General features: G+C 42.8%; 1 protein-coding gene across 2 annotated transcripts in view; it reads left to right on the forward strand.

Moving 5' to 3' along the window:
* Positions 1–27,987, forward strand: part of MSRA (methionine sulfoxide reductase A) — a 701,247-nt gene that overhangs the window by 407,595 nt on the left and 265,665 nt on the right. For both annotated transcript variants that reach the window (XM_030198712.1, XM_030198711.1), the window contains exon 4: positions 14,993–15,097. In XM_030198712.1, the coding sequence (XP_030054572.1) occupies positions 14,993–15,097 (105 nt within the window). The remainder of the gene's footprint in view (positions 1–14,992; positions 15,098–27,987) is intronic.

A 27,987-nucleotide genomic window follows, 5' to 3' on the forward strand; every position in this document is an offset into this window, starting at 1 on the left:
GTATTAAGTTATGTCCAATAAAAAAGGTATCATCTTATTTTCTTTTCCATGTTTTATTTTGTTTGATTTCTATTGATAACCTTAAGAGTGAATTAACACAGCTACCACACTCCTCTACTTAAAATTTACTACAAAATAGCTTATTTATTTATTCATTCTGGTTAGGAGCTTGTCAGTTTTATAGCTATTATATTGCAATCTGTTTAGCTAATCTTAGAAAATTTTGTGTTTAGTATAGGGGGCTTCAGTTTTGGCTGAAGAAATGCATATAACTGTTGCAAAGAACAGCAAAAGGCAGTGATCCGCAACAAAGTGTACCAACAAAACAACAAGCAGACCAGCAGTTCTGAAGCACTGTATCATCTATTAAAGAAGTCACCCAACTTGGCCACGTTTCACCCACAGGCTGTGTCAGGGGTAAAAACAAATGGAGAAGAAAACACAAACTCTCCAACTAGTCAAACAGCAATATAGCACTTCACAGCTCAAAGGGACAGTATTTCTACCACTCCAATGCACAGCTGTCCTTTTGGGCTGTGAAGTACTGTGTTGCTGTTTGGATTGTTTTTTACTGTTTGGGGAGCGTTTCTATTTTCTTCCCCTTTAGTTTTTATCCCTGACGCAGCCTGTGGGTGAAGCGTGGCCACCTCTGGTGACTGCTGTAATAAATGATACAGTGCTTCAGAACTGCTGGTCTGCTTGTTGTTTTGTTGTTATATCTGTTGCAAGAAAGAAATATAACACTTCATTTTATTAATAGGAATCCTGTCAGTACCAGAATTGAAAAAAGATTCAAACATTTAACATGAGTGATAATATTAAAGTGGCAACTCGGGTGTCCCTGAGTTTTGGGATCAGCGTACACTAAAAGATGGAGTTTATTTTTTAGCACTGGGGCATATCTGGGAGAAAAAAGTAGGGGCCCCTTTTACTATGGGCTTACCGCTTGCTAAACAGGGAGTACCGCTAGGCTACCACAGCAGCCCAGCGGTACTATCCACCTCTAGACCGCCGTCATATCCGGCGCTACAAAGATATATCTTGCTCGGAATTCCCTTCCACTTTTACTGCTCGGTTACCACCGGGTTAGTGCAGGAGCCAATGGGTGGCGGTAGGCTCCCCCAGAAATGGCTGCACAGCAAATGCTTTACTTACCACACAGCCATTTCCTACAGGAAAGAGAAACTTCCCTTTTACCTGTTTGGTTAAAGAGGGCCTCAGCGCATGTCAAAAACATGCGCCAACATCAGTGTAGGACCCCTTTTGCTGCAGTTTGGCGAAAGGGGCCCTCATTTTGTTCTGTGCTAATCAGTTAGCGCAGCTACAACACTGTGCGCTAACCGATAGCATGTGAGCCCTTACCACCTACAAAATGTAAGGGCTCATGCACTAATTGCTATGCGCTAATGGGGAAATTAGCGTGTGGCCATTAATAGGGAAAATGGGGCCATTTTACTACTGTGCTAAAAGTGTCCTCAGTATTTGGAAAAGACCCATGCTGGGGCTAGTGTAGGCCACTATATAGCACGGCATGGTAAAAGGTCCCATAAATATTCATATTAGACAACTGATTTTCATGCTAGAAAACTTTTGTTTCAAAGATTTAATTTGTGATTTATAACTCATGGTATAGTTTTTGCAAGATCTGAAATGGACATCCAGATCGATTCAAGAGACATTTGTGCAGGTTTTTCAGTTACATTTCTGGCAATTCTTGTGGGCCTTTGCCCAAAACGTTTTTCTCCTACCTTGGTTTCCTTATCCACCCTGGAGAGTATCTGGGCCGGGGTGTCTCCTTTTTGGGCTGCATTCCATCCACCACTCCTAATAGTTGCTCCTTGGTGTCCTTCACCTGTGTAGAGACTTGCACCAGGTTTTCCTTTTGCTCCCTGAACACTCATGTTCCCTCTACCAATGCCAACGAGCTTCGGTCATCTGGAAGAGGTGGGAAGCTCACAGCTCTGGGCTGCATTGGTGAGGTTCTATGATCTGGGCTCAGAGTAACATCTGGTCCTAAAGAACACGCTGCTTCTCCTTTTTTTGGTGGGCTGTTCCAGCAGACACCACTCTGGATCAACCTACTGCTCCCCTGGCCATTTCGCAATGGAATCTATTAGATCAGCAATAGCTTGAGCTGCAGATCATGAGGGTTTGGGTCTCTGGCTACCTTTTTGCTTCCCTATTTCACAGAGGTAAGAGCACCGCAAAGAGAGACGTGCTTAGAGTTGGCTTGTAGCCACCATCTTGGATCCCTTTATTGCTGCTTTTATAAAGAAGTAGATCTGTCTGTCCTGCTGAAAGGATGTCAGCTGCTCACCCTAACAGCATTATAAGCCAGGCATGCTTAGGATGCTGATTGAGAGCATCTGGAATCACATGAGACTCCTGTGCTCGTTTTTCAAAAATGCACTTCACTAACTCAAAGTGTAGGGAACCCCAGCTATGCTGCAAATTACTTGCATTAAAATAAAAATCACAAAACAGAAAATATTAAAATGATGATAATGACAGCATAACATGCTGTGTATCTTTAATAGTGTTTAAAGTTGAATTAGACCTTTCATGTTGTGATCTGGCCTCACATCAATTTGATGCTATAATTGTAGGTTGTGACCACAATCTGAAAAAGTTAATTATTTTGTAAATAATTAGTGAATTTACCATCAAAACAGGCCACTGTTGTTGCCACATTAATATCACTCATATTAAGGACTAAATGTTATAAATGGTGTCTAAAAATTGGTGCTTAAAAAATAGCGCTTAGTGCAATTCTATAAATGGCACTTAAAGTTAGGTGCCATTTATAGAATAGCGCTTAGTGCCGGGAACTGCAACTGTATATAGACACTTCCATTTACACCAGTGAAATCTTAGTGTAAATCCCTGTGCAGATCCCTTTTATTCTATACCAATGTACATAAATGAAAGGCATGCCCCCAGTCTGCCCACAACCTTCTCATGGCTGTGCCCCCTTTATGGACCCCTGTCTAAATATACGCATATAAATGTTAATTAAATACAATTAACATCTATAATTGCTTGTTACAATCTCAATTATCAGCGCTATTTGACTCGTTATTCAATTAAATTGTGCAAGCAAATTGGACACAAGCCCAAATTTGCATGCACAATTTTTAGCGACTTTTATAGAATTTGGGGGTAAATGTTTGAATGCTTTTTCAATTCTAGTACTGACAGGATCTCTACTAATGAAATGAGGTGCTATATTTCTTTCTTGCAACAGATATGTACATTTCTTCAGTCAAAATTGAGGCCCCCTATATTAAACACAATTTTTTCTAAGATTAGCCAAACAGATTGCAATATAATACTGAGAAGCTGCTAACTGGAAAATACAAATTAGAAAACTATTTTGTAGTAAATTTGAGAAACTATAGGGTACCATTTACACATATAAAAAGTGGATTTATACATGTAAATCATCTCATATGTGTGGGTATATATGTACAGTGGGGGAAATAAGTATTTGATCCCTTGCTGATTTTGTAAGTTTGCCCACTGACAAAGACATGAGCAGCCCATAATTGAAGGGTAGGTTATTGGTAACAGTGAGAGATAGCACATCACAAATTAAATCCGGAAAATCACATTGTGGAAAGTATATGAATTTATTTGCATTCTGCAGAGGGAAATAAGTATTTGATCCCCCACCAACCAGTAAGAGATCTGGCCCCTACAGACCAGGTAGATGCTCCAAATCAACTCGTTACCTGCATGACAGACAGCTGTCGGCAATGGTCACCTGTATGAAAGACACCTGTCCACAGACTCAGTGAATCAGTCAGACTCTAACCTCTACAAAATGGCCAAGAGCAAGGAGCTGTCTAAGGATGTCAGGGACAAGATCATACACCTGCACAAGGCTGGAATGGGCTACAAAACCATCAGTAAGACGCTGGGCGAGAAGGAGACAACTGTTGGTGCCATAGTAAGAAAATGGAAGAAGTACAAAATGACTGTCAATCGACAAAGATCTGGGGCTCCACGCAAAATCTCACCTCGTGGGGTATCCTTGATCATGAGGAAGGTTAGAAATCAGCCTACAACTACAAGGGGGGAACTTGTCAATGATCTCAAGGCAGCTGGGACCACTGTCACCACGAAAACCATTGGTAACACATTACGACATAACGGATTGCAATCCTGCAGTGCCCGCAAGGTCCCCCTGCTCCGGAAGGCACATGTGACGGCCCGTCTGAAGTTTGCCAGTGAACACCTGGATGATGCCGAGAGTGATTGGGAGAAGATGCTGTGGTCAGATGAGACAAAAATTGAGCTCTTTGGCATGAACTCAACTCGCCGTGTTTGGAGGAAGAGAAATGCTGCCTATGACCCAAAGAACACCGTCCCCACTGTCAAGCATGGAGGTGGAAATGTTATGTTTTGGGGGTGTTTCTCTGCTAAGGGCACAGGACTACTTCACCGCATCAATGGGAGAATGGATGGGGCCATGTACCGTACAATTCTGAGTGACAACCTCCTTCCCTCCGCCAGGGCCTTAAAAATGGGTCGTGGCTGGGTCTTCCAGCACGACAATGACCCAAAACATACAGCCAAGGCAACAAAGGAGTGGCTCAGGAAGAAGCACATTAGGGTCATGGAGTGGCCTAGCCAGTCACCAGACCTTAATCCCATTGAAAACTTATGGAGGGAGCTGAAGCTGCGAGTTGCCAAGCGACAGCCCAGAACTCTTAATGATTTAGAGATGATCTGCAAAGAGGAGTGGACCAAAATTCCTCCTGACATGTGTGCAAACCTCATCATCAACTACAGAAGACGTCTGACCGCTGTGCTTGCCAACAAGGGTTTTGCCACCAAGTATTAGGTCTTGTTTGCCAGAGGGATCAAATACTTATTTCCCTCTGCAGAATGCAAATAAATTCATATACTTTCCAAAATGTGATTTTCCGGATTTAATTTGTGATGTGCTATCTCTCACTGTTACCAATAACCTACCCTTCAATTATGGGCTGCTCATGTCTTTGTCAGTGGGCAAACTTACAAAATCAGCAAGGGATCAAATACTTATTTCCCCCACTGTATATATATATATATAGAGAGAGAGAGAGAGATACAGATATGTATACACACACACAAGCAGTGAAGGAAAAAAAAAGGAACCCCCACATTGTACCTCATAACATGAGTTACTGTGCACGTATTTAAGTTGCATTTTCTGTAAACGTGCAGACTTGTATTGAAAACAAGGCAATATCAATACACATTATCACACTCTAATGTTGTCACATACTATGTATAAGACACAAACATTTGAACGAAGCATAGCAGTTGTCCAGCGTACATTTATCAAAAACTTATGTGACCTTTTTCGATTAGTAACAAACATGAACCAACTCCAGCAAAGTAAATGATAACGGTTAATATTGGTCAGAGAATTTGTTCAAAATGTCCTCCCCAAGCAGATGCATATACGTGAAGATATGGCAGTCCATCATGATTGATAAAGTTCCTCCTTTGCAGGAACTATCCATCCAATGTTCTCTTGTGCTAGTTCCATCAATCTTTTTGAGAAGTTAATTTAAGCCCTCCAGTGTCCTTTTCGTTGTCGGAAATTTATTGAAAGGGGAAGAGATTTGATATACCGCCTTTCTGTGGTACAATCAAAGTAGCTCACATCTACAATCCAATACAATATAAAAACAATTATATACCGTTAATACTGAAAGCTCTGGACAGTTTACAATTTTTTTTAAGAAAAAGAACAGTTCTGTATTGAACTTAATTCACAAATGTAGAGAACAACCAGGTTTTCAATAATATCCAAAACCTTAAATAATTACATTCAACCCTCAGTAAAAGTGGAAGGGAATTCCATAAACTGGGAGAAACTGCTTTGTTTTTGAACAGTTGGATGTTAACGTAATGAAATGTTAATGTAATGGAAGAAGCAGAAAGAATAACAAGTTTATTGAGTTGTGCTGACCGTTTAAGATTAAAACTTAACTGAAGAAGAACACGACAATAGGTGATTGCCTAATCCTCGCTAATAGCGGCATTTGCACCATTCACTTGCACTACTATCTATTGCTTTTGTACCCATGTGCTGTCTTGTGCATTAACTGCAGTATTTTTCCAGGTAAATAGATTTTATTTTGTGGACCCAATGGTATGAAGTACAGCCTGCATGAGACCTGGGTCACATGACAATTAAACATTAGAAGAACATAACAATAAGTTATTATTTAATCCTCGCTAAACCATAATCGCAATTGAATCAGAACAAATAAATAACCTGAACTCAGTCCATGAAGTATCTTAAAAACCAATCACAGAATTTTAAACTCAGTTCAAACTGACAATGGTAACCAATTCAAGGATAGTAAAAGTAGAGTCAGCTTCTGAAATCTTGTTTTTTTACAATATAACCCTCTTTGCCACATTTCTATGAGCTTTAAATGACATCGATGTTTCTTCATGATGCTCATCTACAAAATATTATTGTAATCCAATTTAGAGAAAATAAAAGCATGAACTGTCTTTTGTAAATCTTCAATAAAGAAAAAAAGAGTAGTCTGGCAAATAAAAAATAATTTAGTGAAAGTGAAAGCAGTTGTTCAATGAACTTGTGAATCACCACTTAAATCTGACTCCAATCACATATTCAGTCTATAGACAGATGTAGATTTATTATTTAGAGTCAGACAAAGATCAGAATTTAAATTTTTCTCCTTTCCCACCCATAATAAAACAGTTCTTTCAGTATTCAGATTAATAGATGTGCAGACATCCAGTTCATAATTCTTGAAAAACAATTACTACTGAATGCAAAGTATTTGCCAATGTGGACATTACAAGAAAAATGATTTGCACTATACATAAGCATAAATGTAATATGATAGATTCAGAGATTAAAGCACTAACCCCAGAGAACTAAAAACAATAGGAGAAAGTGGAGATCCTTCCAGAATACCATGACCAGGACTCCAGGTTGTAGAAAGTACACCATTTCTTCTAACCCTATAACTACATTTTCTAAGAAACTCTGAGAACCAAGACCAGACTCTCTGAAATTCCAAAATTATATAATCTAGCAAGCAAAATATCATGGTCTACCACATCAAAGGCAGACGAAAGATCTCATTGCATTAATATTACATTCTGGCTTTGACCCATTATCAAATGGAGTTCAGAAACTAGGGACAGACGACATGTTTCTTTATTAATAAAAATTTTGAAATCCCGATTGTTGGGGGTTCAAAATATCAAATTTGTACAAATAGTCTTGTAAGGGTTTGGCAGTAATAACTTTTGCTAAATTAACCAAAAATGGTATGCTAGCCACAGGTTGATCATTAGTGCATATAACTGCAGATTTGGAGGAGTCTTTCAGTAAAGGGGTCAATGTGATAGTACTCATCTCAGAGGGGAATATACTTTGCTCAAAATTCAAATTCAGAAATGAAATGAGCCACAAAATGGAAGGTGTTTTTTTTTTTTAACATTGTCATTGGACAAGGGTCAAGATCACAGTAACTCTTTCCAAATTGACTAAACAATGGCAATAGGTCTTCAGGTATGACCTTGGAAAAACTATTCCAAAAGCGGTTCATTGGAACTCCAAAGAAGTGTTAGAACATTCAAAATCATCTAATGTTACTTCAGAATTAAATGAGCTCAATAATTCAACTGTAAGACGAGCTATTTTCTCATCAAAATAGCTCACCAATTCTGAAGCTGATACACCATTCAAATCTGCAGAAAGTGGATGTTTCTGAAGTAGAGTTCACACTCAAATAAATCTTAGGATTCATCACTACCCTGATTAATCTTTTTAGCACAGAATTCTTTGTTTTTAAGATCTCATCACTATAAAACCTGCTTTTCTCAATCCATTGCTTCTCAGTCATCAAACCAGACCAATGCCAAGTTCTCTCAAATTTCCTACATTCCCATTTAATAGCTTGTAATTCCGCTGTATACCAAGGAGAGCAAATTGCTTTTGATTTTAAATATCTCCTAGGAGCTAATTCATTAGCCAAGTGTGACAGATGAGAATTCTAGTCTGAAATCATTTGAGTTGAATTATGATAAGTAAGGGATTTTTTACAAAGCTGCGGCAAAAGTGGGTCTGCGCTGGCATCAGCATGTGTTTTTGATGTGCGCTGAGGCCCCCTTTTACCGCAGCGGGTAAAAGCTAGGGTATTTTTTATTTTTTTAAAAGAAATGGATGTGTGACAAGTGAAGCACTTGCCGTGGGCCCAATTCAGATGGGATCACTTACCGCCACCCATTGAGGTGGCGGTAAGGGCTCCTGCGCTACCCCAGCGGTAACCAGGCAGCACACGGCACTTCCCAATTACCGCCAGGTACACACCAGTGCTACAAAAATGGCATGCGCTGGGGTGGGAACTACCATAGGGCTGCTGCGGTAGCCCAGCGGTGCTTCCCTTTTAGCAAGTGGTAAGCCTGTGTTGGGCTTACTGCCACTTTGCAAAAAGGGAACCCTAAGACTTAAATATTGAATTGGCTTGAGATTGAAACTCCTGCCCATTAAATCTTGATCTCTTCTCTACCCCCCCCCCCCCCACCCTTTTCTATGGTTGACGACAGAATCTTCTTTCAGAAAAAGAGTAAAATCAATTCTGTGGTGATCTGACCAAATTAAGTGCTCAACTTTTAAATAGTAACTTTCCTTGAACTAATAAGCTGTGCTGATGCATGCCCAGCAATATGAGTGGGTGTCAAAGATAGCCAATGTACATCTAACATCCTTAAAATATCTTAAAAATTAGTACAAAAATCATTAGGGTCCTCAAAATGTAAATTAAAATCACCCAAAACTGAACTGAAAGACAATGTTGAACAAACTGACTCAATCAAAAAGTCTGTAGTACCTTTAGACACTACAAGAGCTTGATAAACTTAAAAAAAAACCCCAATTTGATTATCAGTAATCAGAGCGCTAATGCACTAAGATAAATATTTCAAACCATTACCAGAAAATGTATCAAAAAATTTCACATTCAGCCGTCTTTTATAAAGAAGTAAAACCACCTCACCACCTGTTTGACCAGATCTAGGGACGTTTTCACTAAGCCACGTAGGTGTCTACATGTGCCCAACGCACGCCAATTCGGAGTTACCGCCTGGCTACCGCATGACCCATGCGGTAATTTCATTTTTTACGCCCGGCTGCTACATGCACCAGAAAATATATTTTATTTTCTGGCACTTGTTAAAAAAGTTGGCAGTAAATCCAACTTGACCAGCGTAGGCAATTACTGCATGGTTAACATGAGAGACCTTACCGCTAAGTCAATGGCTGGCAGTAAAGTCTCAAACTCAAAATGAGTGCACATCAATTTTTTATTTTGCCGCATGTCCATTTTCGGCAAAAATTTAAAAAGGCATTTTTTACAGGCGTGCTGAAATATAGATCTGTGCAGGCCCAAACCCCGCACCTACAGTACCAGTGGCCATTTTTCAGCGCACCTTAGTAAAAGGACCCCCTAGAGCAGTAAAACAGATCATCATAACCCAAGGGATGAATTAGATATATTCTAGGACCTTTATCCTCCAGAAGCCGTGTTTCTGTAACAAAAGCTAAGTCAAGTTTTGCATCAACAACCACATCTCTTATTAAATCTAGCTTGTAACAAACTGATCTAGCATTAACAAGTGTGCGTGGCATTAGTAAATAGATAATTGTGGAAATGGAGAGCTAAAATGCCCTTTTACTAAGACGCACCCAAAAGTGTCCTGCTCTGGTATAGGTGCATATTTTGTACGTGCGCTGGTCTATTTCCTGAGCACGCCTGGGAAAAAAAGGGGATTTTTTTAATGTACCGGAAAATGGATGTACGAAAAAATGAAAACCAGCGCATGTCCATTTTCGGCCTAACATCTTAACGCCACCCATTGACTTAGTGGTAAGGTCTCACGCGCTAACCAGGCAGTAAGCGTGCAGCGCACGCCAACTGCCGATTACCGCTGGGTAAGGGCCATGCGGTAGAAAATAGAAAATATTTTCTACCACATGTTTTGGGTGCACACCTACACACCAAAAATGGAATTACCACCCGGGGCATGCGGTAGCTGGGCGGTACTTCCAATTTGATGCACGTTGGACATGCGTAGGCACCTACTCGCCTTTGTAAAAGGGCCCCTAAGTGACCTTAGCCAAGGTCACAAGGAGCTACAGTGGGAATCAAACCCAGTTCCCCTGATTCTGAAGCCACTGCACTAACCATTAGGCTATTCCTCTACTCCAATAAGCACTATCATTTTGCACAGTAATGTTAGTTTGTAACATAAATTTAATCTTTATCTTTTGCAGTAAACACTGTTTTCACAGTTACTGTAAGCAGTGGCATCACACTGATGTAACTTTTGCATATAGAAAAAGTAAATAAGCTGTGAGTTTTGACAGACAATTATGCAAAGTGTTGCTTGTCATTTACTTTGATACAAATTACCTAAATTTGCTTAAATTATGTTGTTAAACAACAAAGTTAGATAACAAAATCTTGGAGTTTCATTTTTTCCAGTCACTGTGTGTGTGTATGTATGTATGTATGTATGTGTCTATATATATATACTAGTAAAAAAGGCCCGTTTCGGTATGCAATGAAACAGGCGCTAGCAAGGTTATCCCTCTCTCCCTCCCTCCCTCGCTCTCTCCCTCCATCCCTCGCTCTCTCCCTCTGTCCCCTCCAAGTCCCACGGCCCCCTTTCTTCCCTTCTGATTTCCTGGCCTTCCCTTCCCCCCCCCCTCTCCTTCCCTCTGTCCCTCCCCCGAGTTCCAGTCCCCCCTCCTCTCTCTCACAGACATGTCCTTGCGATGCCTCCACCCGAGGCCCTCCCCGACACTGGCCCCGCCCATCCCCTACATGCATGTCGCCCCCCTCCAAAATTGCCAAACCCCCTCTGCTACCCTCCCCTCCCCCCCTTCTTACTTGGGTCCCGGTGGCAGCAGTGAAGAACCTTGCGAGTCTGCTGCCTTCCCTTCTCTTCGCTCTCAGCTCTGACTCTGGTCCCGCCCTCATTTCCTGTTTCCGCTAGGGTGGGACCAGAGTCAGAGCTGTGAGCGAAGAGAAGGGAAGGCAGCAGACTCGCGAGGCTTTTCACTGCTGCCGCCGGGACCCCGGTAAGAAGGGGGGGAGGGTAGCAGAGGGGGGTTGGCGATTTTGGAGGGGGGCGACGTGCACTTAGGGACGTCTCTGCCCGCTCCCGCTGTTCTTCAACGCACGTCTCTCACTGGGATTGTAACCTCCTGCTGACGTCAGGCAAGCAAGGTTCTACTGCTGGCCAGGGACGTCAGCAGGTGGTTACGATCCCAGTGAGACACTTTAGAATGTTCACTTAGCAAATTATTATAGTAGATATATAGGAGTGGAGGAGTGGCCTAGTGGTTAGGGTGGTGGACTTTGGTCCTGGGGAACTGAGGAACTGAGTTTGATTCCCACTTCAGGCACAGGCAGCTCCTTGTGACTCTGGGCAAGTCACTTAACCCTCCATTGCCCCATGTAAGCCGCATTGAGCCCGCCATGAGTGGGAAAGCGTGGGGTACAAATGTAACAAAAAATAACATAAATATAAATATAGATATAGATATATACACACACACACACACACATATATATATATATATATATATATATATATATATATATAGTCATGTTCAGAAGGATGCCCTTGTCACAACCCATGTATCTGACTCCAGGATTGCATTTCCCACAAAGGGCAGGGATTCTTGAAATACCTAGTACACCAGTAGACAAGGAATTCCCCAGCTGGAGATTTTGCAGGGGTAGGGCTAGTAAAGAGAGAAGCTCTGAGGAAGATGATCCTCCTTGGATCTACACCCAGCATGTAATGGCTCCCAGCAGTTCAGGGGGTGGGGGGGGGGGGGGTAGAGTGCCTATCGAGACCCAAAAGGCTGGAGGAGCCTACTCCTATGGAAGTGGAGGGGCCTGAGATTCACAGGGAGGATCAAATGTCAGAAGCAGAATTTATAGACTGCTACAATGTAGCTAATTGCATTGAACCCCCAAAGTATGCAAATGTGAGTGAAAAAAGGGAATTCCCAAATACCTGGTACAACTTACAACTTTCTGGTTGACAGTTATGGGGTAGGAGGTAGCCCAGTTTCCTGCCTTGCTGCCCATGTATATTCCTTTCCCCTCTGACCCTCAGTCCCTGTTCAGCCTAGTTGGTATCCAGTGCCTGCCCTGTCCGGTAAGTCCTGCCGGCCGCCTGCACCCAGGGGCTCAACACCTGGGGAAGGGCGGTCAAGCACAGGTGAAGTCTAGCTGTTTCTGTCAGAGTTCTGCCTTGTCTCTGGTGTGGGGTGGTTTTGCCTGCCACTGCTGCTCTACGGCAGTGGCCCAAGGACTCACAAACCTAGTTTCTGCCTTGAAAATGTGACAGAATGCAAAGGCCATGAGCTCAGCAAGATCCCCCCCACCCGCTGGGCTTCCAGCCTAGGATTTTTGCCCCTGTTGGCAATCCAGGTCACCACCCAGGTTTTGCTTCTGTTTCCCTTGTGAAGTTTGGTTCTGGCTTTATTATTGTTCCTGATCTTTTCATGACACTTGAGGAATATCGTAGAAAACTTTTGTCTGATCCAATCTTGAAGAAGCGGCCTGAAGCTTCAGTGGAGAGGAAGCGTATCCGGCAGCTTGGGCTCATTGTAAACCCAGTTTCTGCCATTGATCCTAGGACCCCACTCTGGGAATACCACCGCCTACTTATCTCCGACCCAGCCCTGCGGGATACTCGGGAAGCTGCCATTGAAAGAAAGCGTCTTGTGAATCCCGAGGTCCAGGCTTATCAGCTGTCCATCCTGAGGGACGCTGTCAGCCAAGCCGCTGAGTCCAAGCCGAGATCCAGCTCCAGCCAAGATGCTGAGTCCGGATCAAGTTGCAGTCCCAGCCTAGATGCTGAGTCTACTCTGAGTTCCAGTTTCAGCCAAGATGCTGAGGCTACTCCGAGTTCCAGTTCCAGCCAAGCTGTTGAGTCCAAGCCGAGTTCCAGCTGCAGCCAAGCTGCTGAATCCAAGCCGAGTTCCAGTTCCGGCCAAGATGCTGAGTCCAAGCCAAGCTGCTGAGTCCAAGCCGAGTTCCAGGTCTGGCCCAGATGCGGATGCCAGTCCAAGTTCCAGTCCAGCTAACCATGGTCCTCTTTTGAAGCTCCTCCGTAGGTTTCACCATTGTTACCCATGGAAACCTGAAAGCTCCCGTGGGGACACGGGAGCCTTGAGGGGGAGGTACTGTCACGATTGTGGTTGTGACCCCTCTCAGACTCACCTTATTTCCGGCGGTCAGCTTCTGAGCTGGCTTCTGTCTGTTCTTCCTGAGTTAGTTCTGTCTCTGTCTCTGTGTGCTGGCTGCTTCCAGCATGGCTCTGATTAGTCCACTATTCTGCACCTGTGTGTGTTAAGCCTCTGTGTGCTTCAGTATGCTTTCTGCCTGTGTCTTGGTTTGTGTTCCTCTTGCCCTATGGTGGCCAGAACTGGTGGCTGCCATAGACTTTCCAGACTTTTTTCTGGTCCGGTCCAGATATTCCAGCCCTCTAGACTTGGTTTGAAGTTTGGCAGCTAGCCTCACCTGTAGCTGCCTCATGATTCCTGCAGTGAGTTTCAGCTGCAGATGGGTTTATTACCACCTGGAACCTTCTGAGTTTGCCTTTGCATCGTCTAAGGTCCCTGGTTTGTTGGTGCTTTGTTGCACTTCTGCCTAGTCTGGTTTCTTGTATTGTTCCTTGTCTGATTCTAGTTAGTCTATGTGTTGTTTAGCTTAGGTTTATTTGCTTATTTCCCTAGTCTTGTTTCTGGTCTGCATTCCTTGTCTAGTTTCTGTTTGTCTATGTCTCTTGCTTAGTGGCTGCTCTGCAGCTTTCAGTCCTGTCTCTTGTCTGTCAGTATTTGTACCCTGTTTCAGTGGCTGCGTGGCAGCTTTCAGTTCCTGTTCTTTAGCTTGTCCATTTCCTGCTTTGTGTAGTATTGTTTGTCTGTGAGTCCTAGCCCAGTTTCCTGCCTTGCTGCCTATGTATATTCCTTTCTCCTCTGACCCTCAGTCCCTGTTCAGCATAGTTGGTATCCAGTGCCTGCCCTTTCCGGTAAGTCCTGCCGACCGCCTGCACCCAGGGGCTCAACTCCTGGGGAAGGGCAGTCAAGCGCAGGTGAAGTCTAGCTGTTTCTGTCAGAGTTCTGCCTTGTCTCTGGTGTAGGGTGGTTTTGCCTGCCACTGCTGCTCCATGGCAGTGGCCCAAGGGCTCACGAACCTAGTTTCTGCCTTGAAAATGTGACACATGTGCTTTGAAAATAAACACCACAGACTTATTTGGATGGTAAATTCACCAATTTTTTTATATAATAATTATTTGATTTATTGTTTTGTATATTGATTGTGTGAACTTATTTGAACTGTGTTTTCTTTTATAATTATGCATTGTAAATTGCTATGTTAAAATTGTTTGAGAAAGGCTGTGTATCAAATAATCAATAAACTAAACAGTAAACTAAACTTTGTTTTGTCAGATGGTGGTCACAACCTGCAAACACATACCAAACTGATGTGAGGTCCAATCACAATATGAAAGGCCCGATTTAAGTTTGGGCAGCATTAAAGAGGCATAGCATGTTATGCTGTCATTCATGGTGCTTAACTTACATATATATCTTATTCTGATAAGAAAAAAATGTTTGCAGTACCAGTTGTTTTATGGTTTAAATATTATGGAAGCGTGTAGCACATTAAGCTAACATAGATAGAAATTATGCTGTGAGATAACCCACTGCAGAATTGCTATGGTTACAGTAATCGTCCAACAGAATCTAAATAGAGTGATTGGAATTTACCAAAAAATAAGTCTGTACATAAAAAACAAAAATTTTGTTTGATTTGTTTGCCAAAGCTAGATAGTTTGCATTACATTTTGCTTGCTGTTTAAAACCTTATGTTAATATTTTAATATTAATGACAATTTTATTTTTATTGTACCCTTTAAGGGAAAACTGGGCATGCAGAAGTCGTACGAGTAATCTATCAGCCGGAAAACATCAGCTTTGAGAAACTGCTCAAGGTCTTCTGGGAGAATCATGACCCTACACAAGGTAGAGTGATGACTGGGCCAGTATTTAATTATCTTACTAATTACAGTTGGGATAATTAGTGTTTGAGCTACATGGAGGAGATGAACCTTGAAATCACACAGGAGCTGAAGAATATGATTGCAGACATTTATTGACAGAGAAAGAGAGAAAAATGAGGGTATGAAAACTAATGAACACCCCTCCCTTTCGCCCTTTTACAGCTGTCTGTGGTGGGAAAATTCCCACAGAGAGAGCACAGACAATGGAAAACTCCTACTGTGTGCAATTATTATAAATTTCCCTAAATGTTCTTCTCTTGTTTGCAAAATTAAAACACATTTCTTAACATCTTCCAGGCATACGTACTGTCATGTACTGTAGCCTATTCTCTAAAGTTTCCTTTACTATCTTTTCATATTTCTTTTGAAAGGATTCTTTGTTGATTAATGAGCATACGTTTCAAAAATATTAAATGAGCATAAGTTTAAAAAATATTACTATTGTCCTTAGCAATAATATATGTTACATTAATGTAGAATTATCACATGATTCAACTGCTATTGGAAAAAAAGGCTGCCAGTTGAAATGAGACACTTCCATGTTATCAAAAACAATTCAGTATCTCTTGGATAATCAAGTACAGTGTATTCAGTAAATAATTTCCTCCATTATAGTTCCTTAAAATTATTTTAAAATATTTTCTAGTATCTGCTCTCATTTTTTTGGTTTTAATGTTTGTTACTTGTTTTTTATTATTATTTACCACATTTTACAGTACATTCAAGAAACAAAATTAATTACTTGAATATGTAGATAATGAAATCCGCATCAAAAAACAAAAAATTATCCCACAAAAGGAAAAGGATCTTTAAGGATTGTCCACCAAGCAAAGGGAATAGAAGGAGGAGTAGAGCCAAGAATTCCTGAGTCTAAGATCGATGTAAAAGCCCTGACCTTACAATTGGAAAATTATACAAAAAGGAAATAGAGACCCTTATTGTAAAAACATAGCTTTAATATGGGCACATTGGCATTAATATATAAAAGCCATTTTACAAAGGGGGCTATTTACATGTGCTGGTGCTCTCCATATTTACCCTGCCAGGATACGGTGATTTCCCTCCTGAACATATCCTTTACACCCCACAGTATCTGATGCCCTACAAGTGCAAACCTCTCCTCCCCCACCATCTGACTACCCAACAACAAATTAATCATCTTTGAAGCCCCCCCCCCCCCCCCCCCCCAATCAGACACCACTTTCCTCACCCATAAATTCCCCTTCATGGCCTTTAGAGGTTTGGGTCTGTGATGTCCAGTTGGAGCAGGAGCAATCTACTCTAAAAGCAAGGTTACAAAATCAAGAGTCCTTTCCAATCAACATTGCAAGGAATTTAAAAAAAATAGATATATATATAAGGAAGAAAGGACCTCAGTTTTCAATGTAAGGGAATAAAGGGAAAGGAGATGGGATTTGATATACTTTACTCATACTACCCCCCTCCTCAAGACCCTTCACTGGCTCCCTATCCGTTTTCGCATCCTGTTCAAACTTCTTCTACTAACCTATAAATGTACTCACTCTGCTGCTCCCCAGTATCTCTCCACACTCGTCCTTCCCTACACCCCTTCCCGTGCACTCCGCTCCATGGATAAATCCTTCTTATCTGTTCCCTTCTCCACTACTGCCAACTCCAGACTTCGCGCCTTCTGTCTCGCTGCACCCTACGCCTGGAATAAACTTCCTGAGCCCCTACGTCTTGCCCCATCCTTGGCCACCTTTAAATCTAGACTGAAAGCCCACCTCTTTTTTTTTTTTTTTTTAATTATGTTTATTAAAGTTTTTGAATAACAATATATAACAATAGTCATGCCTCAATCACATAGCATATATGTAAAACTTACATAACAAATAACAGAAGAAATAACATATTCCCTCCTTCATCCCTACCCCTCTACCCTAACATAAACCTCTTACTCATTAATGAAGGTTAGTATTACTAAGATCGATCATTCCACTTTCAGAGTCTAGGAACAATCAAGTGGGGTGCATCAAGATCTATCCCATTGTGCCCTCTCCATGTTCGATATCGTTCCCATAGCAGATTAAATTTTGTTATTTGTCCCGATTTCAAGGCTGTCAATTTTGACATTTGGTAAAGATAGTCCATCTTATGTATCACTCGAATCACCGGTGGTGTCATTATACTTTTCCACGCTGCCGCCAATGCTATTTTCCAAGCTATAAACCATATGGACGTAAGTCGATGGTCGGAAAGTCGGACTCCAGGCGGGCGAATATGTAGTAAGCATATCTCAGGTTTAGCTGGATATCGCACCCCGGTCACTTGGGTGAACGTATCAATCAGTTCCGCCCAATATGGTTGAATCTTATGACAGAACCACCAAATATGGGGCATATCCCCCACCATTGCACACCCTCTCCAACATTGATCAGACCCCTTCCCATACATTTTTACCAATCTCTTTGGGGTATAATACCATTGATATAGTATTTTATAGCTGTTTTCAGTGAGGGAACTGGAGACAGAGGCGTGTAACATTTGTTCTAAAGCTTTGTCCCATTGAGTATTATCTAGGGTTATTTGTAAATCCCGCTCCCATCGTTGTATGTAATGTTGTATTGGGCCCTGATCAGCAAGCAGAGCCCCATATAGACGAGATACACACCCCCTATGACTGCCCGCCCTCAGTGCTTTTTCTATATCTACCTCCTCCAAAACCAGTTCTGTCTTTGCCTTCCTATTTATGTAATCTCTAAAACACTGATAATGAAACAGATGGGAGGATGGTAATCCATAGTCCTCCTGTAACTCCTCAAATGGTATTACTTGATCATCTTCCCACAATTGACTTAGTGTGATAAGACCCCTCCTTTCCCATTGGCCATAAAGCGGGTTGTCTATACCCAGCGGGCTTCCCGGGGCAGTTTTTATTGTCATCTGTTGAAAGTGTAGTCTGTTGGGGAGAGTCCTTTGCCTGACCGCCCACCATGTCTGCAAGGGGTATTGTACTGCTAGTGGGGCTTTCCTAATGTAAGACTGAAGTTGGCTCTTTGGTAGCCATAATATAGAGCGTAAGTTTGTTAGTCCCATCCAGTATTGTTCTATTTGGACCCATGACTTAATACTACCAGTGCTCCACTCCGCTAGTACTCGCAGCTGTGCTGCTTGATGATATAAAGCAAAATTTGGGACCCCAATTCCTCCTCTTTTTTTTGATTGGTACATAACAGCTGCACGCACACGTGGCGGCTTATGCTGCCATATATATGCGAAAACCTTTCTGTTAAGTTGTCGAAAATATCCCTTCGGTACTGGTAATGGTAGTGCAAGGAACAGGTACAAAAGCTTGGGCAAAATCATCATTTTTATGGCTGCCACCCGTCCCAACCAAGATAATTCTAACCCCTCCCATCTGTCAAGATCTCGAAAAAATTCTTTAAGCTTCTGGGGAAAGTTAACTTGATGGAGGTCCGACATTTTGGGTGTTAATTGAATACCTAGATATCGGAGGGACCGCTGGACCCATTTGATCTGAAATTGCTGCCGCAGTGAGGCTTCCTCCTCTGTCGCTAGCCCCAATCCCAAGGCCTCAGACTTATCAATATTTACCCAGAACCCAGACATATTGCCAAATTGATTCAGTTCCTGTAATATATATGGCAAGGACTCGCCTGGGTTAGTCACTGTTAATAGAATATCATCAGTGAATAGCATGACTTTGTGTGCTAGATGCCCCACCTTAAGACCGTGTATGTGCGGGTGTTGACGTATACATTGGGCCAAGGGCTCCATTGTTAAAGCGAACAGCAGTGGAGACAAGGCACAGCCCTGGCGGGTCCCACGTTCTAATGTTATCGGGTCAGAGTTGGATCCATTGATTCTCAATACTGCCAATGGCCGGGTATACAATAACTGAAGCCATATTATAAATCGACTTGTAAATCCCATTTGTTCTAGTACTGCAAACATAAAGGCCCAATTGACCCGATCAAATGCCTTTTCGGCGTCTAAAGAAAGAAGCAACATTGGTTGTCGGGTGTTGGTTGCCTCATAAATCAAGTGGAGTGCCCTGCGAATATTATCTATTGCTTGCCTTCCCATGATGAATCCCGCCTGGTCTTCTTGTACCAGCTTCGGCATGAGCCTTTGCAGTCTTTTAGCCAGTATCTTAGTAAAAAGCTTATAATCCGATCCCAACAAGGAGATCGGACGGTAAGAATTACAATACTGTGGATTCTTTCCTGGTTTAGGCAAAACTACTACATTTGCTAATCGCCAAGTATAAAATAACTCCTCTTGGGTGTCAAGCTCATTGAATGCTCGAACCAGTAAAGAGATTAAAAGCTTGCTAAATCGTTTATAAAATTTGTTTGTGAATCCATCTGGGCCCGGGGCTTTACCATTAGGCATGTCACTTATGGCCCATGCCACCTCATCAGATGTGACAGGGGCAGAGAGCGCCTCCGCCTCTAGTGCTGTTAGTGTGGGGAGCGCCGCTTGTGTAAGATAATTCTGGGCTTCCTGCGCATCTAAAGTCCCCTCCGTTCTATATAAGGCCGTGTAAAAGTCTAAGAAGGCTGTCTTGATATCCTCTCGTGCTATGCACAGTTTCCCCTCCCTATTGAAGATGGAGGGTACTTGTGTATGGGTATAGTGTTTTTTCAACTTAAATGCTAGTAATCGTGAAGCTTTATTCCCAAATTCGAAATGAGCTTGTCTCACCCGTTGAAGGTGCTCTGCTATCTCTGCCATTTGAATTTCCCTAAGCTCCGTCCGCAGTGCATGCATACGGTGATTTACATCTCCCGCCCCCGGTCGCCCAGTGGATTGATCGGTGAGGTCCCTCAACTCCGCGTGTATTTGTTGGGTCCTTGCTCTTACCTGTCGTTCTAGGTGGATCTTTAAGGATATAACTTTTCCCCGGAGCACGGCCTTACACCCTTCCCAGAGGATCCCAGCCGATACTTCATTATTATCATTGATATCAATGTACTCTTTAATATCCGCTTCTATCCTGGCAGCTATGACTGGGTCTGCTAATAATTTATCACTAAAGCGCCACTGTGGTGTCTCAGGACTCATTACCTTCAATTTCAGCTCAAGTACAACTGGAGCATGGTCTGACCACGTCCTCGGATATATCTGAATATCAACAGCATTTGTCATTAATGTCGGGTGCCCCATCCAAAAGTCTATGCGGGAATGAGAATTGTGTACAGCTGAATAAAATGTATAACTTCTGGTTTGGGGGTTTCTGTGTCGCCAAATGTCTAATAGTTGCCATTGCCTCATAAATTTATACAATTGGGATCGATCTGCTTGCGAGTAGCGTACCCCTTGTGTAGAATTATCTAGTGTTGGTTGTAGCGTGAGATTATAATCACCCCCCATTAAAAGGGTCCCTTCAACATGCTTAGAGAGGAGCACTGATAGGTCCGAATAGAAGGCACCTTGCTGATCATTGGGAGCGTATATATTTAAGAGTGTCAGCCACTCCCCTTCTACTTTTATAATCAGCAATAGATATCTACCCCCTTTGTCCCTTACTACTCGTTGCACCTGCCAGGGATATTTATGAGATAATACTATCAGGACTCCATTCTTTTTTCTTTCTGTGAGACATGATGCAAAAAATACTTGCTGCGATTTCATAGTACTACACAAACGCTCTGCCTTCTGTAGTAAATGGGTCTCTTGGATAAATGTTATATCTGCATGGAGACGTTTTATCTCCTGAAACATGAGGTGCCTCTTTCCTGGGGAATTAAGTCCCTTTACATTAAGGGCCATGCAATTTACAATACTCATCTCAATTGTGTGACAATCTCTTCTATCCCTCTTCCTTTCCCAATCCTCTGATCTATCCCCTCTTGAGAGTCCTGCTCCCTAACCTTCAAGTAATATCGAATCTGAGCTAATCTCCCCCCAACTAAAAACTCCCTTGCCCTCCCATCCCCTTTTAAGACATCCCTGTAACAAAAACATAAGGATGTCATAGAGGGAAGTGACCCACCCCCCAACTTATTATCTATTAACAATTTGAGCCCCACTGCTTAGAGCAAATTAATGCTAGATGCGCAACTGAAAGGCGCTTATTTCGCATAGAAATATATATATAGCAAATGGTTATCACAGTACAAGATTCAATCTTACAGTCATTCTCTTGCAACTTATGGCTGGGATCAAACATTATTGTGTCTGTTCCTCTAGTCATTTCTTTGCTTTATCTTCAGGCCTTCTTAATTGAGTGTCAGAGTGCTGCCGCTGTAGCCGGCCTTTTCCCGCTGTGACCCGCTGCCATCTTGGTCTGTCTCCAATTGATGATACACATTTCCTGGGAGTATTAATGTCTCCGCTGGGGCCTGCTTCCGGAAAGATGTGCGCTGCCTCTGCAATATCTCGTATTTGGCACTGCTTCCCCTCCTTGTAGAACCGCAACACAAAGGGGTGGCCCCATCGATATTTAATCCCCTTGTCTGCCAAAAATCTCGTGAAAGGCCGGAGCTCTGCCCTTCTTTTCAAGGTAGCCGCAGCCAGGTCTTGGTAGCATTCAATATGATACGAATCCCATTCAAATCCTGGCATGGAGCGCGATGCCTGCATGATCTGTTCTTTTAATTTAAAATCGCTGAAACATGCGATAATATCCTTTGGGCGGTTTGATGTTATAGTTCCTAGGGCTCTGTGGGCACGCACCAGCTGGATTGTATCAGGGTCTCTTGTAACTTGAATGTTCTGGACCAGCGCACTCGCGATTTTCTGAACCATCTGTTCACAATCCGTATAGTGTGGTGTGTCTGGGAGACCACGAAATCACACGTTGCATCGGCGGCTCCGATTCTCAAGGTCTTCTATTTTATCCCAGACTTGTTGGGTTTCGTGCCGGGCCTCATGTTGTTGGGAATCGAGTGTCTGAATTAATTCCGTTTGCTCATCCAAACGGTCTTCTATCTCGGCTACTCGTAGGCCCAGCGCGCCTATTTCTCCGTGTAGCTCCGCCCCCATCGCAGCGATGTCCGCCCGTACTGCTGTAATTATCTCCGTTTTTATCTCTTGTAACCAACCCCGGATTTCTTGCATATTTGCGTCCTCCGGGACCCGTCCCTCCCCCGTAGCGAACAACGACGGGGAGAGCGGCGAGGGACTTCCCCCTCGGGATTTGGGTTGGCGATGTTCGGGGGCTGGTGTAGTCGAGCTCGCGGCTGGGCCCGTATATGCAAAAGTTTGTAAATCGACTGCTGGGGCTTTTGAAGTCATCATATATCGCTTACCCCTAGCTTTAAACGCTGTTTTCATGCGTTTTTCAGTCGCACTTGTTAAATCTGTATGCAGTGGGTTTCCTGATTGCTTGGGGCTGATCAGAGCTCGTGGCTCAGGCAGCCATTTCAGGTGGTGACGTCACTTCCTCCCTGAAAGCCCACCTCTTTGACATTGCTTTTGACTCGTAACCACTTGTAACCACTCGCCTCCACCTACCCTCCTCTCCTTCTTCCTGTACACATTAATTGATTTGATTTGCTTACTTTATTTTTTTGTCTATTAGATTGTAAGCTCTTTGAGCAGGGACTGTCTTTCTTCTATGTTTGTGCAGCGCTGCGTACGCCTTGTAGCGCTATAGAAATGCTAAATAGTAGTAGTAGTAGTAGTACTTTCTTTCTGTAGATGCAACAAGACACGCCGAAGACCCCCTGCTAGCAGACAGATCACAATCATCCTTAACACCATCCTCTAACGACTTTGTCAGACACTTTGGCCCAGATTCTATATAAGGCACCTAAAAAATCTGCGTGGAAACATTTCCTCCTAAGCGTATTCCATAAGTAGCACCTAGATGTAGGTGTGGTATATAGAATATGCTTAGTTGATATCCCAGCACCTGAAACTACGCACCTCCATTTAGACTGATGAAAATGTGACGTAAATCTGTGTGCGTAGATTTGCACGCACTGGGCCATATTCTATAACTACACATGTAAATTTTGGAACACCCACAAAAAGCCCATTTCTCCACCCATAGCTATGCCCCTTTTGAACTGCACAGATTAGAATTTAGGTGCAGTTCATTACAGATTACGCTTAGCGAGTTGTACACGTAAATTCTAATTATTACCAATTAGTGCTTATTGTTTGTTAAGTGCTATTATCAATGCTGATTAGCCTGTTAAGCCAATTACGTTAAGCACACTGTTATAGAATATGCCTGGATTTTGGCATGGATCTCTAGACACGCTGTATAGAATCTGGGGGTTTGTAACTAGATACGCCAAATCCCAATGTATACTAGATGCCTGTCAGAACTTCCTACTGAAGAACGCCCCTGATACATTCACATATAGCCTAACCAAATACATCACCTTTATGTTTCGAATGGGTCAATTCCCAAAAGAAAATGGAGGCGTTATCCTAACCCCCATTCCTAAAGATAGGAAGATTATGTGGGTTGTAATATCCAACTACAGACCCATGGCCTCCATCCCCCTACTTACCAAGGCGATGGAAGGCATAGCTGCAAAACAACTTCTGCAATATATGATGCATTTTTTAATATTGCACAGCTCTCAATCAGGCTTCCGCCCTAGCTACAGAACAGAAACAGTTCTAACACCTTTGGTGACAGAACTGAGAAAAGAGGTTAGTATGGGCAGGAGGGTCATGATCCTCCAGTTCGACATGCCCGACATGCCCTCGGCATTTGACTTGGTTGACTATCCGCCTCATAATCGAAAGTTAAAGACGCCCATATTTCGACCCAAATCGGGAGATGGGCGTTTTTCTCGCAAAGGCGCCCAAATCGGTATAATCGAAAGCCGATTTTGGGCGTTTCCAACTGCACTCCGTCGCGGAAATGAATAAAGTTGATGGTGTGTCACAGGCGTAGTGGAGGCGGGACTGGGGCGTAGTTATCAGCTGAGGAGAGATGGGCGTCTTTAGCTGATAATCGAAAAAAAAAGGCGTTTTGACCGCGATTTTGGGTCACTTTTTTGGACCCTTTTTTCTCACGAACAAGTCCCAAAAAAGTGCCCCAACTGCCCAGATGACCACTGGAGGGAATCGGGGATGACCTCCCCGGACTCCCCCAGTGGTCACTAACCCCCTCCCACCAAAAAACCCCCACTTTAAAAACTTTTTTTCCAGCCTGTATGCCAGCCTCAAATGCCGTACCCACCTCCATGACAGCAGAATGTGTTCGATCCTGTCACAGCCTTTCCCTGGGTCAGATGTGGCTCTCGGGTGCAGTACAGGGTCACATCAGCATTGCATTGTGGTGGATGTAGGGTATTGGGCTCCGTGATTTCATTAGCTTGTGTTACAGTCTCACGATGTTGGTAGTTGGTAGGCTCTTCTCCCATGGTGCTTTCCCCCTGCTTACTGGGTCAGAGTGTGCCCTGTTGTGTTTCCTGTTGTAGTCCATGCGGTAGTGGCCATTTTTGTAAGCCAGTTTTAGTTCCCTTTCCTGTGTTAGCCACGTTAGAGAACTTAGTTCTTACCTTGAATGTGGCTGGAAGAGGGCATTGTACAGCATTCTGCCAGCTCTGACGTACTGCTAATCTCAGTACCAGGGAGACTTGTTGCCAGTGGGGCACAACCTCTGATCTGCAGTTAACTGTGAGTAAAAGCGGTTATTCCAATAAAGGACGTTTTCGGAGAGATTAGTCTTCAGGTGTCAACTGGTGTGCCAATGTTATATAGCAGCAACCAGTCCTAGAGGCCTGCATGTATGCAGGTCCCTGGAGCACTTTTAGTGGGCACCGCAGTGCACTTCAACCAGGTGGCCCCAGGCCCATCCCCCCCCCCCCACCTGTAACACTTGTGCTGGTAAATGGGAGGCCTCCAAAACCCACTGTACCCACATGTAGGTGCCCCTTCATCCCTAAGAGCTATGGTAGTGTTGTACATTTGTGGGTAGTGGATTTTGGGGGAGGGGGGTTTGGAGCTCAGCACCCGTGGTAAGGGAGCTATGCATGTGGGAGCTTTTTCTGAAGTCCACCGCACTGACCTAGGGTGCCCAGTTGGTGTCCTGGCATATCAGGGGGGCGAGTGTACTATGAATCGTGGCCCCTCCCACGACCAAATGGCTCGGATTAGGACGTTTTTGAGCTGGGCGTTTTTAGTTTCCATTATCGCTAAAAAAAACAAACGCCCAGCTCAAAAAAGTCCATTTTTTCGAAAATATGGTTCGGCCTGCCCCTTCACGGACCCGTTCTCAGAGATAAACGCCCATGGAGATAGGCGTTTGCGTTCGATTATGCCCCTCTATGGTTGGTTACTAAACATACTATCCTGGTTTGATGGATTCCTGAGCAGTAGATCCTACAAAGTGAAGATGTCAGGATTTCTATCATCAGAATGGTTCCCAGAATGTGGAGTACCTCAAGGCTCCCCGATCTCTCTATCTCTATTTAATATTCTGATGGCTCCTTTATGTCACAAACTGGAAAAGAGCAATTTTAATACATACATCTGTGCAGACGACATAACCATCTGCATCCCCTTTGTCAATCAAATCCAAGATGTGCTAGGAGACATCAAATGAGCACTTGTTCTGATGGAATCCTGGGCCACGGCTTTTAAGCTAAAACTTAACAGAGAAAAGATGAAGTTCATGATGATAACCAGTCCATTCAAACCAATAGTAGATAACAAATTTTCTGTCAATCGAACAGAATACCCTCTAGACAGAAATATCACAGTGCTGGGAATACTACTCAACCAGCACTTAATATTAGAACTGCAAGTGTCTGCCCTAACATCAAAAGTATTCAGATCTTCTTGGAATTTGAAACGACTAAGAACCCACTTCTTAAAAAACATATTTCGCATCCTAGTTTTGTTGTGTCCCAGATAGACTACTGTGATTCAGTCTAAGCAGGATGCAGAGAATGCATCGTCAAAAAACTACAAATAGTATAAAATACCTCTGTGTACCTGATCTGCGAGATATCCAGATACGACCATGCTATACCACTGCTACAATCCCTGCAATGGCTATCCATAAAAGTGAGAGTGGTTTTCAAAATGTGTACTTTAATATACCAGGTTGTCTACAGTACTGCACCAAGCTACATGGTATCATTAGTAGAGCTACTGTTAACAAACCTCAAGAAGAAGTTGAGAGACCACCTAATTGTAAACTACCCCAGCTGCAAAGGAGTGGTCTACAAATCAGCCCACATCTCTGGCTTTCCATATAACGTGGGCAAATGGTGGAATACATTGATAAAAGATATACAACACGACACTTCCTAAGAAGGCTTTTCCAAAAAACTGAAAACATTCTTATATAAGAAATTCCTGTTGATAGATGTGACTTAATCTGTGCTGTAGGACACCTGATCATGCCTACCTCCCCTCTCCTACCCTAACTTTGTCAACTTACCCATTGGCTGTTGTGCTTAATACCAAGGAGATATTGACCCTCTACTAGGTCCTAATCATCTATCTGCTCTCTGCCTTATCGATTTTATGTAAGCCACATAAAATTGACTTCTCAATGGATTTTGGTAAGGGCTTCCCCCCCCCCCCCCCCCCCCGAACTGGCCACCTGGCAAGTGCTTTACTTGCCACCCGGCCATTTCCTGCAGGAAAGCGAGACATTCCCTTTTAACAGCTGCGGTAAAAGGGGACCTCGACATGAGTATAAAACATGTGCTAATGCCAGCACCGGCCCCCTTTTGCCATAGCTTGGTGAAAGGGGCCCTTAAGCAGAGATTATCTTTATCTTATATTACATTTTGGATGCTCCCTGTGAAATTTTATTTCGGATTGGTCTGCTCATGTTCCTTTTCAAGTGTTGAAAAGGAACATGAGCAGACCAATCCGAAATAAAATATTTTATTTATGCAACTTTTAGAATTATTTTACAAGAAGAAGTGTGTCTTGTAAAATAATTCTGAAAGTTGCATAAATAAAAAATTTAAACAAAGGACCCAAAATGGCTGCCTTTTGGCAGATGCCTACATAAGGAGTACAAGGTTTTTAAAAAAATATAAACAAATATTATAGAAATATGAACATACAAAATCATAAACAATAACCTAAAAAGCAAATAGGACAAATAAAACCATACTGCACATTCAAAAAACTACTTGGCTTAAAATTTATCAATATATTAATAAACATAAAGAATATGTTAATAGAAGTAAAATGGGGTAAGGCTCTAAATGTGTATACAAGAATTCACATACCTTTTTTTGTATTTGTTGTGTGTATAATGTATTTGTTTGTTTGAAAAATTTATAAACTGCACTATCCAGGTTTTTAGGTGGCTCACAATTGATAAACTTGGTGACAGAATCAGCCACTTTGAATGTGACACAATAGCCTTTAAAGTACCGATTATGAGTGCATGGAACAGAAAACAATTAAGGGGCCCTTTTACTATACTAGAGTCAAAAGTGGCCTGCACTAGTTTTGGTGTGTGAAATTGGCGCAAGTGAACCACTTTCTACCGTGGCAGGGAAAAGGCTTTTTTTTAAAATGGGGCAACAAATGCCATGCGCTAATATTAAAATCAGCATGCAGCTATTTACTGCCTGATCCCTTGCCGCCACCTGTTGGCGGTAAGGGCTCACATGCTACTCATGTGGTAATCGAGCAGTGCACAGCAATGTGGCCATGCTGCTGATTACTGCTGGAAATACCCCTGTGGTAGAAAATATGAAACTGCAGTCGCCAACTTCGGAACAACCACCGTGCTCCCGTGCTACCCCAGCGGTAGGGCTGATTTGGCGTGCACACGGCTTAGTAAAAAAGCTCCTAAATCATTACTCTAAAGCATTCCTTTAATTGTGAGCCAGAGCAAAAGGAACACAGATGTGTTAGCACTGAGAGACATAAAGGTAAAGAATTCAATGCAAAAAAATTCATAGTTCATTGACGTCTTCT

Source organism: Microcaecilia unicolor, chromosome 3 (assembly GCF_901765095.1).
Source record: "Microcaecilia unicolor chromosome 3, aMicUni1.1, whole genome shotgun sequence".
Classification (NCBI taxonomy): Eukaryota; Metazoa; Chordata; class Amphibia; order Gymnophiona; family Siphonopidae; genus Microcaecilia; species Microcaecilia unicolor.